This window comes from Mytilus galloprovincialis, chromosome 7 (genome assembly GCF_965363235.1).
Source record: "Mytilus galloprovincialis chromosome 7, xbMytGall1.hap1.1, whole genome shotgun sequence".
In the NCBI taxonomy this organism is placed as follows: domain Eukaryota; kingdom Metazoa; phylum Mollusca; class Bivalvia; order Mytilida; family Mytilidae; genus Mytilus; species Mytilus galloprovincialis.
In genome coordinates this window covers 87769900-87789858 of record NC_134844.1, presented here as the reverse complement: position 1 = coordinate 87789858, position 19959 = coordinate 87769900, and the positions used below count along the sequence as shown (strand labels likewise).

The 19959-nt window shown below is 33.0% G+C and overlaps 1 protein-coding gene across 1 annotated transcript; it reads right to left on the bottom strand.

Annotated features, from left to right (window-relative positions):
- Nucleotides 1-60: 60 nt before the first annotated feature.
- On the bottom strand, nucleotides 61-15768 carry LOC143083933 (uncharacterized). The gene is made up of 10 exons (XM_076260338.1): nucleotides 15609-15768; nucleotides 14991-15143; nucleotides 10013-11404; nucleotides 9152-9346; nucleotides 7557-7745; nucleotides 7028-7183; nucleotides 6401-6759; nucleotides 3539-3629; nucleotides 2983-3062; nucleotides 61-1802 (listed from the first exon to the last, which is right to left on the bottom strand). The coding sequence occupies exons 2-10, from the start codon at nucleotides 15133-15135 to the stop codon at nucleotides 636-638; spliced, it is 3774 nt and encodes a 1257-aa protein (XP_076116453.1). The 5' UTR covers nucleotides 15136-15143; nucleotides 15609-15768; the 3' UTR covers nucleotides 61-635.
- Nucleotides 15769-19959: the final 4191 nt, after the last annotated feature.

Genomic DNA, 19959 nt, shown 5'->3' with positions numbered 1-19959 from the left:
TATGTTTTTAGTAAATATATTTTCCTTTGTGTTCTTCGAAAAAAAAATGACAATTATATAAATAGTCTAATAACATTCTGTTTTATGTTGCAATTATAAAAAGGAACTTTGATACATAGTAACCACAAAATACAGAATAAATAAAACACATATTTACAACTCGAGTCGAATATCAATATGTCAGCACTATATAGCAGTCTTGGCAGCAATGCCACCTTTCACAAGGATGTCAACATTATTTTTCAATAAACTGGTACCCCTTTTTTTTCAAGAGTAAGGGCAGCCAGTTGTCTTTGCAACCGGAATCCAGTCTATCTTTGATAACATGTTAGTACGAAAACAAAAGGTGTATTGTTTAAAAGCTGAACAATTTCAAGAATCGCACTTCGTATTAACAAATCATTTATAAGGTAAATAATCTGTACACAAAATATTTTGATGGATTTCTAATTTCACTACTCCGTAGTTTTTGGATATGTGCCTTTCATTATCTCACTAACACATGGATAATATAGTTACAAGTTTGTCACTGTATACGGTGAACGGTGAAATGCATTTCTCTAGCTTTAAAATGCATCCCTTAGGAATTCATCGTGAATGAGACTTAAACAATGAAACAAATGATATCATTTTCATCATGCTGGATCAGGGGCGGCCCCTCTTGTGGGTAATGTCAAAGTTGTTTTTCTTAATGTCGTGGTCGGCACAGTTGTTGATTCAACAGTTGTTGTTAATAATGTTGTAGTTTTGATTGGAGCAGATGTTGTTTCTGTTGTCGTACTAGATGGTGTTGTTTCTGTTGTCTTACGTGATGACGTGGTAGTTGACGGAGTAGTAGATGTTGTTGTCGTGTCAACATATGAGGTAGTTGAAGGTGTACTCGATGCCGTTGTCACTGTAGTTATTTCACTTGTGGTAGTTGAAGGAGTAGTAGGTGTTGTTGTCGTGTCAACATATGAGGTAGTTGAAGGTGTGCGTATAGTTGTTGTAGATGAAGTTGTTGATTGAGTATTTTGCGTTGTCGAAGTGTCAACATATGAGGTAGTCGTTGGTGTGCTCGTAGATGTAGATTCAGTAGTTGTTTGGGTGGTAGCAGTTGACGGAACAGTTTGTGCTGTAGTTGTACAAGCATGTACCTCAGTTGATGATGGATACCGAGTTGTAATCGAAGTCGTTTTACTAGTTGGTGTTGATGGAGTCGTTTGTGTAGTAGTCTTGCTAGTGTATGTCGTAGTTGATGGCTTGCTCAGACTTGTTGTGGCTGGTGTAGTTTCAACAACGGTGGTTGACGGAATAGTTAGTGTTGCCGTAGAGCTTACATATGGCGTTGTTGGTGTTGTGGAGGTAACTGGATATTGCCAAGTAACTGGTATTATAGGTGGCATTGTTCTCCATTCCCACGGTGATGGTGTCGTAGAACGAACCTTTGTGGTAGTTAGGTCCTTGTAGTGTGTTGTAGTTGCTTGGTTGAACGGTGTTGTTGTTATGTGAGGCAACCATACAGTAGGTTGTTCTGTTGTTGGAGGTGTTGTGAATGTAGGAAGCGTTTGAAAATCAATCGGCGGAAGTGTTTTGTCAATCCAATGTCTTGTTGTCTGTGGAATGGTAGCTGGTTCTGTTGGTATGGTAACAACAATTCCATTGTTTGACATGGTACTTTGTTCGGTTGAACTTTTCGTCGAGGTTATGGGGCTTTTTGTTGTAGATTTTGTAATCGATTTAGTTGGTGTGAAGATCGGTAATATAGGATTCACGGATGAATAACGTTTCCAGTCACCCGAATCACATCTAAAAAATTCCACCTGAAATATAAAAATCGAGATTAACATAAAGGGAATTGACAAGCTTAAAAAAATGAAAATAAATGACACACACCATTCATGTGTTCGAAGCGATTTTCTAAATTTACCTTCACCAGTAACGCCCAAAGCCGAATATTTAAAATCAGAGGATATATATAAGGACCGAACAACGTTGAAGTTGTGTATTACACATCTTTGGTAGAAATGTAAATGTTTTATTCATTCACATAATTTCAGGTTCTTGGCTATGTATAATAGCTCCACACACACACATGTACACACACACACACAGTGTGATTCTATGAGGACTGTTGTCAGAAATAATAAAGTCTGGGTGGGGTTACAGAATTGAAAAGAATGGTCAACTACTTACGAAATATGAGCCAACATATACTAAATAGAGAAAAAAAAGGACGACAACAATAACATGACTACGTGCTACATTTGTATAATATGTATACTAGTTTACATAAAAGATTTAAAAAGCTACAAAGTTAAAGATTCGAAGAAAAAAAATCCAGACATTTATGTCAATTGTTGTTTTTCATTCTAATCTATATCTTTTAAATTGATTTTACATTATAAGCAAAGCCATTTGTTTAAAAACGATACAATGTCACATTTGTGTCTTAACCAGTGTCTAACCCTGTTTAACTCTTGGTGAAAAACTTTAAACTAGATGTCATTAACTGCGAGTACTTTCAAAACAGTACTTAGAGTCTTTTTGTTGTTGGGATAAACAAGTACTAGGTCACGTCCACTCTATTCCTTAGATGGATTTGTTTCCATCTGATGAGTAAAGTCTTTTTTGACTGATTTGGAATTATAGTTTCGCTATTATGTTTTACTGTTACATCACTGTCTCCGGTTAGGGGGAGGGTTGCGATCCCGCCAGCACGTTTAACTCCACCAGATTATATATGTATGTGCCTGTCCTTAGTAAAGAGCCTGTAATTCAGTAGGTGTCGTTTGTTGATGTGTTTCGCTCAAGTTTTTGTATATAATTTAGGCCGTTATTTTCCTCGTTTGGCTTGTTTTTCATTTGTCGTTTCGGGGCATTTCAAAGCTTACTATGCGGTATGGGCTTTGCTCATTGTTGAAAGCCGTACGGTGACATATAGTTGTTAATAGCTGTGTCATTTAGGTCTTTTTTGTAATGTAATTATTGACAAATAAATACCTCATCTATATAACCGACAAAGTTACTGAATCCTTCACCATGACCTATTTGAAGTGCGCATTTTCTCTTCTCAATCTGACCTAGAAATATTAAAATGAATTATTATATACTTTTGTTAACAAAAATATAAGCTCACTCGTTAGCTCACTATCAAAACTTTCTTACCAATCAATTAGTTTGTTGAAGTTCATTTTTTCTTGCCTCTAAAATGAATGTCAACCTATATCTAATTCATTTGATGTGCTTCTGTAAATCGATTATAATATTTATTTTTTTTTATTTTTTGTTGTTGTTTGTTGTTCTTGTTGTTTTTTTGGTTTTTTTTGGTTAGTATTAAATCATTGTGTTATAATTCTCCTTATCACTAGTGGTTTTCTCTGGGGTTTTTTTTTCTCGACTTAATTTAACTCCATTCGGTACCCTTCGGTATCTCTTATATTGGGCATTGTGTAATGCTTTGCCGTTATTTTTTTTGATGTTTTCGGTTTGTCCTCGACTTGTAGGTGATTACCCTCCTTCGGTATCCAGTACCAACATTTAAAATAAAGTATTTTACCTGAAGCTGTAACTGAGCCTGCCTCTCCATTGACCCATCCATTCAATTTATTGTCAGTCACGTAGTACACCACTTCTGTCCATTCAACGGACTACAAATTAAAAATTAAAGTTTTAACAGGAATAAAACACATTAGCGTCAACTCACTGTAATATACCAATCTTTATATTTTTAAACAAGACTTAAAATAGACATGTGCTTGTCCCATAGGCGATTGAATTCCATCATTTCGTATCTCTAAAATATAACCAGGACACATATTTTCTGTGATTATAAGATTTTTGGGTAAATCAATGTTTGCGAATTTGATTTATTACATGTAGTTATGCCAATCTCTGTATACAAAACCTATGAAATGTGTAATTCGTCAGTTGAATATTTGAATTCGTTTTTTACTTGTACTTATTTTTCAACAAATGATAATGAATCAACAGTAATGGAAAACATATGCTTTGTAATTTATTTCCTACACATAAGACAAGGAAAACAATGACATACACGTACATGTATACGAAACATATTCAAATACGTACGGTCGAACTTACAAACATTGTAGTGTGTACTTTTATTGGCTATGTACTTTTATTCCCTAAGGGTTGATATCATCTATTCATTAAACAATCATTAAAATAAGACAAAAACAATGGAAATATTATATTTATAGATATAAGAAGATGTGGTATGAGTACTAATGAAACAACTCTGCAAGTCAGAATTTATAAATTAAAGTAAACCATTAAAGGTCAATGTATGGAGCCTTGGCTCACACCAAACAACAAGGTATAAAGGGCCCCAAAAAATTACTAGTGTAGAACCATTCAAACGGGAAATATATTTAACAAAATGCATATCAAATAGCTATTCAAGTTTTCATAATGTGATATCAATTGTCTAGATAATATCATCGCATTCAAATTTTGTAATATTTGTGACTGGATATTAACAACAAATCCTGCTTTGTACACTCATGTTTTAATTATATTACAAATTAAGAGTTTTTTTTACAAACATTGAATTTAGAATGTTCATTGTAAAAAAAATATGTAAACAAATAGGTAAAATAAAAAAAAACGGGATATATTAAAAAAAACTTTCAAATTTCAACGTAATTAGACTTTATCAACCAAAGGAACGAAGTGTAACAGCAATTCAAACTGATGCAAAAAAATAAACAATATTATTTTGCTTTGAATTTAAAATTTATCATAGCTGTTAAGGTCCATGATGACTGACCGCGTAATAGATTTTGCTTTATTTGACATTAACACAAATAAAACGTTGTATTCTTTAATTGTCATTTTTCACAGTTGGGACGACATGTAACCAATAAATTTTACCATAAATGTCTACTATCTTGACAATTGTAGCGCGAACATGACATTGTTTTCGTATTATAGTTAAAATGGATCTTGAAGATAGCTTGATTTAACAAAGTTCTTATAACTGGCTGATTTTTTCTGCAATTTTACGAATTTGTGTACTAAATATCGACGTAACTAAAATGTGATTTATAAATGTATGATTGTTTTTAATTGACTTCTTGGCATTTTGACACAGACTTACTGTAGTTTATCTAGCTTGTGAATGTTATATACCTGGGATTAAGGACTAAGAATTTTTGTTATTATATACTAACACTTAAAAAAATATTAATCAGAATTAGTTATTATTAATTAACCGTTATTAAATATTGTCTTGTGTATTGCTTAAAGAAATTGAAAGATTTATTTTTTTCATTTAGTTTTAGGTGGTCCCCTCTTATATTATATTGACATGTCAAAAGAAGCTTCATAGTATCTATAGGCTTTGTGTACCACTTGTTTGTATTGTTTTTTGTTACCCGTACTGTAGCATCACACAAGTCATGCACATATCCACCCCCACACACACCCAAAAAATAAAGTTTTCAATCCTATGCACATTAATGGAAATTAAGAGGAGGCATTCTGTATCTGAGCAGCAACTTATCTAAGCAGAGTTACAAAATCCTTAACATCAAAATCTATTGTGTAGATCTTATAATAATCCATGTTTTAATCCGCATGATGTTTGGGCAAATGTACACGCATAGCATTGACATTCTTTGACTCTGCCTTTTCATTGTATTTAATTTAGCAAAAGGGAATTTGGAAGCGGGCGTATGCGTTTATAAAACTGATGTTTGCAGTTTCGTCCGAGGTTCTCGGGACTCAATGACTTGACCAAAATTGAGTTCGCAATGAAAGAAATAAATGTGGCATTCAAATTACAAAAATGTGTCAGTAGAATGCCATTTTTTAGTGTAAATTAATTACTCATTAGCCTACTTACTGACCCTAATCTGCATATTAAACTATTCAATTATGAAACGTGTTCCAATAGAAATATCTGACATTTTCTAAGTTGTAAATTCTCTCTAGTATAGTACCCAAACACACTCAGGATTCATTAATTAGTGTCATCTTCGGAGAAAAATAAAATGACATAAGTTCACGTCCTCCTTTTTGACACTTACTTAAATGGAATTAACCTTACGTCAGTCAATGTGACGTATTTGATATGCCCTGTGTTGTGGTTACTAAATTATCCTGTACATTGGAATTTACTAATGAATGTTTTTTTTTTGTAAAATTTAAAACATGATTTTTTTTCATATGGTATTATCATTGAACATAAAATTGCTCTTTAGAATTAAAAAAAAAGTTGTTACTGGGATATGTACAGATTTTAAATGCGTCGCGCTCGTGACTCTTATCAAGACCTTTCCAAAGTGACTTAGAACGTCATGTGTAATCTTGAAGATACCAAACTTGCATGGACGCGTTTGGGTCGGCAAGGTGTGTTCTTTACGACACAACTACATAATGTGTTGTATAAACTTACTGGTTTTTGTATACTCAGTTCCTTAGGTCTTTCTTCACCATCAGTCTCGAGACCAAACTCCACATTGTTGTCGTTTATAGTCAATCGAACAGATCCAAGATCACCACAGTCGCCATTGTTAATTAAACTCTGCCTCAAACCACTGCTAAGAAATGCCTTGGTCTCTTTAAATCTAATCCGAAATCCAAAATTATTTCCAAGTTCAGCGTTTGTAAATTGGGGAATTACCAGTCGAGCACTTCCGTTGAAATAAGCTACTCCGTCTCTGACTTGAACATTTTCATTGTTGACAAATACGTCATTTCCGGAACTGTCACTGATGTGATTTGTAAACTCTAAAAACATCAGGGACTTGCATTCTGTAAAGATACAAGAAAACATACATCACAAAGAATACTTTTATAGTAATGCAAGTCTGCGGTTATTTGTTAAAGAAGAAAGACGTTGTTCCTCAATAAATTTCAGTTTTGTGGAAGCAATTAACTATTCTTTGTTCATCTTTTGTATCCTGTAAAAGTTTACATGTGTACAATTATTTTGCGTGAGCTTTAAAACTAAAATGTACTTTTCTGCTAATCATTTATGAGACGTAAAACAACAACAAACAATAAATCACTATCCATTTACCTTGTGGGAGATATTTACTGGACGTAGTCAACGAGCAGGAACATTCTGCAGGACTGAACTGTGTTCCAGCGGCACAATGCATCTTGACCCAGCCGTGACCAGGTACCAGTTGTTCAAACATGGCGGGATCACGCGAGTGGATACGCTTATCGCAACCTACAAATACAAATATACATTGCGTTTAAATAAACTGTTAAAAGTAATCGTTAGATTTCAGATCAACGGTAGCGGTTCCACTTCTCCAAATAATTCCAAAGGTTTGTGTATGCAATATTTTCATCACAATAATAGAAACTAGGTTATATATTGCTGAGCATTCAATCTGATTGTATTTCTGTTCAGGTTCAGTTAATATCGGATGAGAGTGATAATTTATGTTTACCATTACCAATAAAGTTTTAAAGTACATATGTATTGTAAGGTCAAGGTTGATTTTATGTACCTGAATATTTCGGAACATTGTCTAATTGGCTTTCACCCTGGCATGCGAGGAGGTAAAAACATGTACAAATGTACATTGGGGGTTTACCTGAATATGTTGAAACATTATCTGACTGGCATTCATCATGACAACTGGTATCTGGAACACATCCGACATTGGACAGATAAGCTTGACCTTGAGGACAACACATCGGTACAGAATGACCTTGACATTCCCAATAAGCTCTACAAGATGATTTAGTTGCGTAGGTTTCAAACCGGACATTCAAGCATGGATCTGCAAACAGAAAAGTTCTAAATATTAAAAATATTCCATGGGAAAGTATTTGATATATATGATGATTTGGTTAATTTATCAGCGTAAACTTTGTTTTTCTTCTTAGCTAAAACGCACAATTCCAAGTAAGTTAAACCCGGATATGCACGTTTCGGAAAGTTTATTTTCTTAGTAAACAATGTCTACATCCTAGTACTTGTATTTTCAAACAATTTGAATAATAGTTTTAAATGAAAAAGAAATAAAAAAGATTTATGACTTTCAAACTATTTTAAATCATGTAAATGTTAAAATATGGAAATATTATATAGTAGGAGTAAGTGATTAATGTTAGTTTGAACTATTGCATAAACATGTGTCTATCATTGGAGACCTTTAAGTCGTATCTTGATTGTATGTGACGTTGGGTTATTGCATATGATTACACCCTATTCTCGTTCTTCATATTTCATTAATACGTACACCTTCAATGTGTTACGATACTATTAGTTTCATAGTGTGCTAGTGACCTAATACGGTATATATTGGGTCAGTAAAGACGCTCTCACCCCATATGGAATTTACTGACCCATATTTATACCGTATTACGTCACTAGCACACTATGTAACGAATTTATCTTACCGACTATCTCAGCGTGTGAAATCTAGACTATAGTGATTTATCAAAATGAGCAAGTCTTCAATACTCTTTGTATTAAGAAACTACTTCCATTGATCTTACAAAAACAGATGCCAACAAAAACAACTTGTTAATTTAAATGTGTTTTATAAATTTATTTCAATCTTAATCATCAATTTCTTCGTTCGGCGAAACCTTTACGATTTTTTTCTCAGTGACGTTTTGTTTTTATAAAGGGACGTAACACCACTACTAACAGTTGCTACTAACCGTGTATGAAATAAGCCCCGCCTCCTCACTACCTAATATAGAATATAAAGGGATGTTACTCCACTACTAATCGTTTATGAAATAAGCCCCGCCTCCTTACTACCTAATATGGAATATAAAGGGATGTTACTCCACTACTAATCGTTTATGAAATAAGCCCCGCCTCCCTACTGACCTAATATTAAATATACACGGTCTTCATGCGGACGCTTTTAACCAATCAAATTCCTAGACATGTATAGGAGGTAAGATAAATACATATACATCCCTGACTAATATTATTTTTGGTTGTACCTTTCTGCTTAAGGTTAATCTATAAAAACGGTTCTAACACACCAAATTTGTTTTAATAAAATTTTATCTTTTGTAATTCATTTTTTTACAAAACAAAATAAATAATAAGGAATTATTTTTTAATTTATGCAAATTTTTATTCCTCGAGGCCCCTAAAATAGTATAAAATAGTATAGCTTTTAAAACTCTGCTATATTTTGAGGACGGTTTTTAAGATACATACCATTTTTACACATTGCATGTTTTGGAGGTTGACAGGAGAGAATTTCCTGGTTCCAATATTGTCCCCACGGACAGTCTCTGTAGAATGCTGTCACCAAACCTTCTTTATCGAACAAACACTGAGTATATTTATCACATTCTGTCGGGTGGCTGTTATATCCGGCTCCATTCTCCATTTTACAACCAGTACATGCTCCTTAAATGAACAAATTGAATACCATGCATTATATAACACAGATATATAAAGATAAGAAGATGTGGTACGATTGCCAATGAGACAGATATATTCTACAAAGTTGAAATTATATGGTTAATTGTAAGTAATTTCATGTATATAGGCAACCGTTCGGTCTTTTAAATGAGAAAAACCATACCATAAAGTAATCTATAAAAGTCTTGTTAAACTTCTATAATTAGTTTATAAAATATAATTATTTTCTTTGTCGGAATTCATATAGAAGGTCAATCATTATGTATTTGTTTCCTTTACCCTTGAATTTAATATGCATTGTACGTCCGGATGCTTAAAGTTAATATTTTACACGAACTGTACGGTTGGACGTAACGGCTGTGTCTTATCCTTCGATAGATTGATACATTGTAAAGCATTGTTTCATTTTGCCAATACTGAACTCGCTATTTCTGATATATTGGCTACTGGACATGATTTTAAATTTCAAATTAGTAGCTTTGTTTTTGGACCTTCTTAACGTATTTTTTTTCGTAATGCTTTGTTGTAAAATTGTGAACATTTCCTACATTTTAGAGCTTGATAACGTGGGCATGCAGTTTAAGGCACACACGATTAAATAATAAAACAACAAGGAAGAAGAAAACGAAATAAGAATAAACAAATTCATACCTTGAGCAGCAATCCTTTCTAAAGCCATAATGTTCCCATTATTCATGGCTATATTAGCAAGATAATTTTCTTGTACCATATCTGATGAAATGACAGGTAGCTGTACTGGTACCCCAACTGCAGAAGATCTTTTAGTTGGGGTAGATTTTGTCGGAGCTGCCACCAAAGGTTCATGACTTTCAACGGGTGATTTGAAAGTAGAATCAAATGAGTTCACTGTTAATCCATTTAGAAAAGGCCATTGTGTTGTTGCGGTTGCAGAAGGCACATGCAATATTCTGCTTTCCTCGTGTGTTCTATCTATAGATTGTTTACTGAATGGAGAATCATTTTGCACTTTTAAAAAGATCTCTCCATTTTGTCTTGATCGGACAGAAATTGTATTCTTAGAACTATTTCTACTTATAATGTCTCTATATGCAGGTGTAACAATTTTATAGATTTCAGATAAAGGTCTGAATTCGACAGTTGCAGGCTTGTATTCTTTGGTGATTGTGTATTGTGGGTCAAGCATACTTGAGCCAGGAGTTGTTGTCAAGTGTTTAAAGATTTTTTTCAAGTCGTTACGAAATATCTCCTCGGTGTTTTTCATCGGTTGTAAATATTGTACAGTATCTTTATTTTTCTCTTCACCAAAAATAGTCAAGCCACCAGATTCTAGCGTTTTCCCATTGCTAAGGGTTTTACGAACATCTTTCAGAAGCGCAATCGTTGATGGCTCTGGTGACATTTTTACAACGGTTATAGTACTAGGCACCGCCGTTGTCGTAGATATCACCATAGCAACATTTCTCTCAACATTTTTTGTTTTATGTCTTTTTTTATCCAGATTGGATTCAACAGATGTTTTTCTAGTAGTTGGTGATTCTGAAACAGTAGTTTCCGAAATGGTACTTGCATGTGTTCTAGTAGTAATATAAGGTGAAACAGTGTTACTCTTGTCTATTGAAGGATAGCTGTCCTGTTCCTTTAAAGCACTATGATGTGAGTCGAACTGTTCCTTTAAAGCACTTTGATGTGAGTCGAATTGTGGAATAGGATCGAACTTATTCACCGGAAGATCTATTATTTCAGCATTCAAATTGTCCTTTGATTTTTCAAAGCTTAAATCTGAATTTTTATTGTAAACGTTTTTATGCGAATCATCGTCATTTGAATAGTTTATATTTTCCACTTCCTGTTGCGTCTGCGTAGAAAGTAATTTCAGAAGCGATGGTGTTGAGACTTCATTCTGCCGCGTTGATGTCGAGGCAGATGACGTCCTAAATGTTTGAATCTTCGACTTATCAATCTGCTGCAGAAGCCAACCTTTTAAGGATTGTCTTGGTTTTAATATGTTTGCAACGTTGTGATTTGGAAAAGTATTTCTCTGAAACCAGTTATTATTTAGGCCTACAAAAAATTTAAACTATTTTAAAATCGAAGAAACCTAGGTTGGTCAATAAACTCGAATCTTTTAAACTACAATTTCAAAATCTATTTCAGGGGGTACAGAACACCTAAGGGAGTTAACTCTTTAAAATCAGCTGAACGTTTTACTCACATAAGAGAGGAGAAATCAAGCTTTTCAGCGATTAAAATTAGTGTCTGTCAAACTGCTTAAAAGACAACCAATTTATTCCTGTAAATTGTGTGGTTCAAATTTCTAAGAAATTTTTACGTTTTTGTAAACAGGTCCAAGCAAACATTTTGTAAAAAAATTATGAATTTAAACGAGGCAAATGTATTTTGGTCAAAGTGTTGGGTACCCTCTTAAACGATTGCTAACAAGATATTATAATAGCTATAGAAATGTATAAACAAATTATGCTAATAATATATTGTTTGTCTATTGTATCCCTATGTATAGATAAAAGTCAACGCTACAATGTAAGAGTGGTGTATTACCATATTTTGGTTAATTTGACATGAACGATAAATTCATTATAAATATGTCTTTCAACATAAATGATTTCTTAATGATTAGAGCGAGGGACAGTTGAACTAGCAGACCATGTTTGTTTGAATTAATAACACGCTCGTAAAATATCTTTGACTTTGTGTCCTACATATTTGTGGCCAAAAACTACAAGTACATGGTCTAAACAAAATACCTACAAAGGTTCGACCTACTAGCATAATATTGCTATGACTCTTACTATGGATAAAAATCCAAATAAAATCATCCGTTTCATTAGGCGGATCAGGAGTCCTAGGAAATGGATGATTTATTCGAAAATGATTAAAATACAAAGTTTAAGAAAGAGGGTTGTGTAGTTCACTGTGATTTATCACCCCCACTCCCTGAACACCCGACCTTGCCTCTAAATATAAAAAAGAAGATGTGGTATGGTTGTCAAGAGACAACTATCCACAAAAGACCAAAATGACACAGACATTAACAATTATAGGTCACCGTACGGCCTTCAACAATGAGCAAAGCTCATACCACATAGTCAGCTATAAAAGGCCCCAATAAGACAATGTAAAACAATACAAACGAGAAAACTAACGGCCTTATGTATGTAAAAAAATGAAGCCGAGTGGCCTCCAACTATGCAACTATTTGTAAAAAAATAATGATATTTAGTTTCAATCGACAGGACTTAGGATCCTAGCATAAACCTTATAATAAATGTTAATTTTATTTGTTTACAATCTTTTCCGTATTAAGATTTACATAAATATAAGCTAGGCGATATTGTAGGATTTTCGATGGGCCAAAACACAAACTTACGACGACTTAAGGAGACAGATACACATTTATTTATAGTATACATAGACAAAAATAGTTTAAATTATATGAGACATACTTTAAAATTTAGTTTTTCAAGTAAATGTTCTCATTATGACATCTTCCATTGGTCTATGTTAAAAAATTTCACGATTTACATTAATTCTGGATGAATGCGCTTTTTAACAATTACATATTTTAAAACAAACAAAAAATGCGACCATTTCACAACACGAAACTCTTGTTATTAATTCTGTACACCTGTCTGTAGTTTACGATGATGAAGACAAAGTGTCGATTTCGTGTTGAAATTCGACATTGGTATAAATTACTACGAGTTTAAAGGTTTGCTTGCCATTTGAAATTAATATTTGGTTTGACCTCTGGTCACCAGGCCATATCATGATCTGTCAAAAACTAGCATTTCTGTTAACTTCATATTTTATCCAAAATTACAACGAAAAATGATAAAACGAAATTTGTCACTAATGCATCATCAGCATAATTTAAAAAGGAGTAATTACATATGTCAATCATCGTAAAGGAGCAAGAGTTTAACTACATTCAATTTGGGAGAAAAAAAGATTTTAAGTGCATGTGATTTTTTGCTTTGTAATTTGTCCGAACTAAAGAGTATCTTTCAACATTAGAGAGGGTTGTTTCAAGAATTGAGAATGTTCAGTGGCGGATCCAGGGGGGGGGGGGGGGTTCCGGGGGTGCGCACCCCCCCTTTATTTTTGCCGACCAATGCATTTGTATCGGGACATATGTTTTGCACCCCCCCTGCACCCCCCTTTGCCCTGGGTTAGCACCCCCCTTTCGAAAATTCCTGCATCCGCCCCTGATGTTTAAGGGGGAAAGTGCAGAATCAAGGGTCTAAAAGTAAAGATTAGATAAAAATAGGATACTAAAACATAAAGAAAAGAAATAATAGGCAAAAATATAAAGGATAGAGCAAAAATGTGCTTAAAATGCCGGAAGAATAAACATTTTTGTTACTTTTGATAGAACTAAGAGTTCCGGGGGGGGGGGGGGGGGGTAAACATATTGATATCAAGTGCTGATGGTAAATGTTTAAATCTCAGTCTAATAAATCCCATTCGTATGACTCGGAAAGGAATTAGAGCTATACAAACGTGTTATCGTGTTACCAATAAACTGACATTTAAACCACATCTCAATTAATTCATGTCCTACTTTTATATTATGTTATGTTTACTCTGCTATATGCGTACACTGTACCCCTATGGTACCGATTTACGAAGTCGCTGTAATCAATGGTATATTATAACTACTAGTAATCTTAATGTTCAAGAAAATATTTCAATTCTTACATTGCGTATTCTTTACTCTCGATTATTCTATTAATTTTCATCTCTTATCCATAAGCATGATAAGGAATCTCGATGTGCCACTTTACGCATCAAAAATTTACAATTAATTTCATTCCAAAGTCATATGTTTGTTTAGCACAGAATATATATTTTGGCATTAAAATGAGAAGGTACCACAGAAATTTAAAAAAAATAAAATAAAATAACACAACTTTGAAATAAGACGAAGATAACATCATGAGAATAAGAAGTGACAAACAGACAAATAGACAAGTTACAAAACATTCATAACCATTAGCAGAAACGAAATGTCTTAAAAGAAAAAGTAAGGAAAACCTACACCAATGAATTGTTTTGATTTACGATGGTATCCATTAACCGCAAGTGTGAATTAAGTTGACGATAGCAAAAACTATTGTAAACAAAACCTTGTTACTTTCTTATGTTTTCTTCATGAGAGTGTTCGGAGAAAAGAAATATCATGCCAATAGCAGTACATTCAGTATCTTGTAGGTAACGAGAATGCTTCAAAAGATTGCTCCACATCCCTTATCCGTGTAAATGGATGATATGAACAAACCCCAATCAAACTATTGTTATGTAAGAGGATCCGGTTGCGACTTACAGAATAGAAAATTTAATAACGGCAAAAAATGAATATTTGAGAAACATGAATAAAACTAACGGAATAGAGAATAGTGGAGAATAACTGTAGGAAAAAAGTTATTATTTGTAATAAAAAAACATGTATTCTGTAGAGGTAAAAATAAAGAAATCATGCAATTAAAGAATTAAAAATCAAATAATTTCGTAAGAATTTTACAGAATAAGCGTTATTTTTAATGATGACAAAAAATTAAAAAAAAAAATAATTCTAGAGAATACAGAAATTAAGGACCCACTTCCTCTAGATCACTATGTAAATTCTTACCATGATTGTTTCGATGCCATCTTTGGAATCTAAGAGCGAAAAGTAAATCCTCGTCTATTTCGAAAGGGAAAAGATTAAAATCCGGAATTCCATAAATCATGTTGATGTTTACTATAATGATGATAAGACTCAGGACTGGATTCATTGTAATGTCTACGAATAAAAAATGAAAAGCTAAGTGAAATAATATATTGTTTATCTAAAGTACTTTCTTAATGACTTGTTAAAAAGAAAAACAGAAATGGTTTCAACATAAATCGTTTTATAGAAATGCTTTTGTCAACATGCTACTAAATTGGAAGAATTTGAACAAAAAATAGTTTATTTAGAATTACATTTTTAAGTTTGGTGTAGTAAAACATAAAAAAACATAAGAAAGAGTATTTTCAATTATGAACTTGTTTTCAAATATAAACTAGGTTGACTATTAAATATCTATTTTCAAATATTTCCAATTAAAATTAGTTGTTTTTTTCTAAGTACTGTACAATTCAATTCTGAAATTATCAAATTTTCTTCGTCTTCTTTTCTAGTATTAGCGAAAACAACAAATTATGGTATTCTATTGTGAATCAAAAATTCATTTTAATAAAATATGATAATTAGATGCACACTTACCTGTTATGTTTTAAATTTTTAATTTGTAAACATGCATTTTAATTTATATAAAATGATCTCCGATCCCTTATCCACATGTTTGACGTCTTTTCTTTAGTTTACCTGCTGTCTAAAAAAGGAATTAATAAATCTCGACATCGTTTACTCTATCACCCTTTTAATAAAACCGCAGGTGTGCTCCAATACACACAGGTAAAAGATGTTAGTTTTACGAGGCAAACCGCATGTTTTTGACAAATCAGCTGATAAAAAAGAAATAAAGTATATATTTGTTCCCTACTTGCATTGTTGTCCTACTTCTATCCAATGATTATGGTCAGTTTTATTTCAATTTTTACAGAAAAAATGTAACAGACAATTATCAACGATCCCTACTGAGCCTGTAATGATAACAGTTTGATTATTTATGAAAAATGTAATAACAACAATTATAATAATTGCTAATATTTCGATTATGATAAGCGAACATGTTGAAATTACATTACGCGTTCAGGGCCTGCATTAAATAAAGCTATGTTTTCCTATCGAAGGTCCGTGGATTTCTCCGGGAACTCCGGCTTCCTCCACGCATAAAAACAGACCGCCACGAAATAGCCACAAAAAGTGCGCTTGAAAGTGGTGTTAAAGCACCAACAACCAATTGATCAGTCATAAAGCTACTTAATTTGAGGTTTATTCCGAAAGCACTGACTTTTCTACATGTTCTACGATTAATCAGAACTACGATTAGATGTCTCAACTTAACTAGCACATGTATGTATACAAGCTAATGGAAACATGTTATACGCTAGTCAACCAGGGTTTCGTTTGAATATTTAGTTTGGAAAACTTATTAAAAATTTACTGTGACCTACACTTGTTTTAAAATTCTGTGTTATCTTGGTTTTTGTTGTAGAGTGGTCTCCTTGGCAATCACATAACATCTTTATATTTGTTGTGCATTTGACTCTTTTTTGTAAAATTTGCTATCAAAAGACATCATTACCATAAATGAATTATTTTTAACCGATAGACGATTTACACAAATAATTTCACTGTTACTGTTTTGTTTGGCTAAGAATGCCTTTTTAATCACTCATAATTTACCAAAATTGAAGTGTTTAATTATATATAGATATATTTCACCAAAGAGGCTGAAGTACAAGAACATAATTTCAAGTGCAGCTTATGATATGACCTTAATGGGATTCCAGTGGTAGAAATCTGGAAAAAAGAGCAGGGTCCAGCTAATAAGCCGGTAAATTAAGAATTAAACTCTGGTGAAAAGGGAGAGATTAATCTTGACATCTTTGAATTAAGGTTAACAATTCTACTTATGTTTTTATTATTAATAGATATAGAAAGATGTGATATGAGTGCCAATGAGACAGCTCTCAATCCAAGTAACAATTTATAAAAGTAAACCTTTATAGGTTACGGAACGGCCTTCAACACGGAGCTTTGGCTCACCACGAACAGCAAGCTATTATAGAAGGCCCCACAAATTACTTGTGCAAAACCATTCAAACGGGAAAACCAACGGAGTACCCTGTGTGTTCTAACAGTTATCTCTGAGCTCTCTATTACCAGAGGCTAAAGAATATTATCAAATAAATGTTCTTAATTTGATGTAGTGGGTTCATCTATTTTGGAAGTGCCAACCTACGCTTCGTAACTTATCATGCATATGCGTAGTCAAATCAAATATTTAAGTATGATTGTCATACATATTTTGTTGAAACTCCGGTACAAGTTTACGATTCGGTTAATTTCGTATAATGACGAAGTTTGCCGATTATTAATTATGTAAACATGCAACTTCCTAAAATTTGTGAAAGTATTCTAATTATGTTGTTGACACTTATACATGCTAATTAGTCACTTAAACTGACGTACAAAAAAAATGTATTTTTATTGCATTCTAACTAGTGTATTTGTGTAATGTTAAGTTAAACGTACATCATTATTAACTGACACAGTGTACATGTATATGTATATGTGAAGATTTAGGTCATATTGTCCAGTGTTGATGCTTATCTCATTTGGTTATGTGTTAGGACTGTACAGTCGCAAAGAAATATTGTGTTTACAGTTTTTCATTAAAGAAAAGTACAATAAAAATATGAAGTGGCGACTTTGAATCAGCTGAAGCACTCCTCCAGGTGCGGGATTTTCTCGCTGTATTGAAGACCCATTGGAGGCCTTCGGCTGTTTTCCGCTCTTTGGGCGGGTACGTTGTTATCACTTTGACACATTCCCCATTTCAATTCTAAAGTGTATTAGATCCCATTATGAGGTTTCCATTATATGTTACGGATTTGGGATATGGAGATTAAACTGCACATTGCTAGAAAACAACGAAATACAGTTAAAAAGAAAATAATAATTATAAAAAAAAATATTTGAAAAACTGTGATTAAAAACTGTTTAATCTGCTACCAGAATCCTAATCTTGCAGTCAGTAAACAGTTGATACGATACAAGTTTGATTAAATATTTTTCAGATATAATAAATACATATAAAAAGAAGATGTGATATGATTGCCAATGAGGCAACTGTCCACAAGAGACCAAGATGACACAGAAACTATAGGTCACTGTACGGCCTTCAACAATGAACAAAGCCCATACCGAATACATTTGTGTACCTACTAAATGGGTATACAAATAAAATGTAGCGTGTTTGCCAATGAAATAACTCTCCACAGGAGACCAAAGCAGTACTTTTTTTTCAATATAATGAACAAAAACTTTTTATACGTTAGTAGTTGTCCAAACTTCTGCATACAACAGCCATGTTTAATGGTACCTCCATACATTTTTTTTTCTTAAATGCTTCCAAAGAGATTCGGTTATATACGTACCACCATGGTCCTGAAAAATCACCAACAATACGGCGATGCATATTATTATTAATTTAGAGAAGTTTTGCCATTTATTTTATGCCTCCATGTTTTCACGTATTTATACATCCCTTGGTTCCAAATGTTACTGGAGAAGGTTAATCTGGAAAAGGGCGTTAGACGTGATATTTGAAATTTGGAATACATTAAGGCAATGGCATGAAATCGATGTAGCTATATTAATAACTCAAAACTTACATTGTCCAATCGAGAGATAATCAATTATATCACCACAAAGCTTACACACGCTAGATTAACTTAAATTTATATGAGAATGAAATAAAGCTGTCGGTAAGGTAATAGTTCATTTCTTTAATTTGTTCTTTAATGTAAGGCCCGGGATTCAATTTGTATTAACAGTTTAAGAATTAGGGGCCAAAAAGAAGCATTTTTCTAGATTCCAGACTTGACGTGTTTAAGTGTATGGATCTCTCTATAAACTATAATTGTAGTAAAAGGTTCCATACCACAAAAGGAATGCTGGATTTGAGTTTGGGGATAATTATTTCAAAGGGTTATTCATTTTTTATTCTTCAAATTTTTTTGAAATTTCATTTTTTTTTTAAGTTTCAAGAAGAAATCCTCAATTCCACAGTTATGCGTAAACGAGTTTTTATAGATCTTTGACCATAAAATTATTATGTGTCAGAAACCATATCATGTTTTTTTTTTTATCACAACCCTGATTCAGACAATATGAAGCTTGAATATTGTGTCAAAACTTGTCCCAACTGTTCAGGGTTCCACTTCTGCGGTCGTATCAGCGAAGCATTTTATTTACCATGTTTTAGTCATCTTAATTTCAGCCATTTATTTTGCAAAATTTTAGTATATTATTCTCTAATCTTAACAAAAATCAAGACCTTCTCATTGTTTTAACAAGATAGTTCCATTTATAAACACATTTCTAAATATAATCTCAAAACATTAACGATGAGGTGTTAAAGTCATAAAATTATAAAGCATTTTGATTTGTAAATTTTGGAGTATGCGTACAAACAATAAACTCGAAAGTTGTATGACTTCAAGGCTAGGTATTATCGAAAGTTTTGAGTAGTAAGTCCAAATAAAACGTTTTCTGAGCGTTGACAGTGTTTCAGATATCTAATCTATGTCTTTATTGGATGCAAATAAAATTTAACCGTGGATTTCTGCTAGCACATCGAATTGAAGTGTCATCATCAAACAGTCAGAAGTGCAAAGTTATATTATTCCGTACACCATTAATATATATAAGAACATCAGAGCTAATGGCGAAATATTGCTGACTCTTTTCACACGCAATGTCATTATAAACTTCTGTTACAGTACGCAACACACAACATAGGTAACTCAAGCCCGAATAAAACTAACCCCACTGAGTCTTGACATGGTCTCAGGTTCTCTAAAAGGATGTGCAGATCCTTCACCACTTATGGCATCCCTCGTGTTGTTCATGCAAGTTTTATACAATTCTTTATTTTGAATTT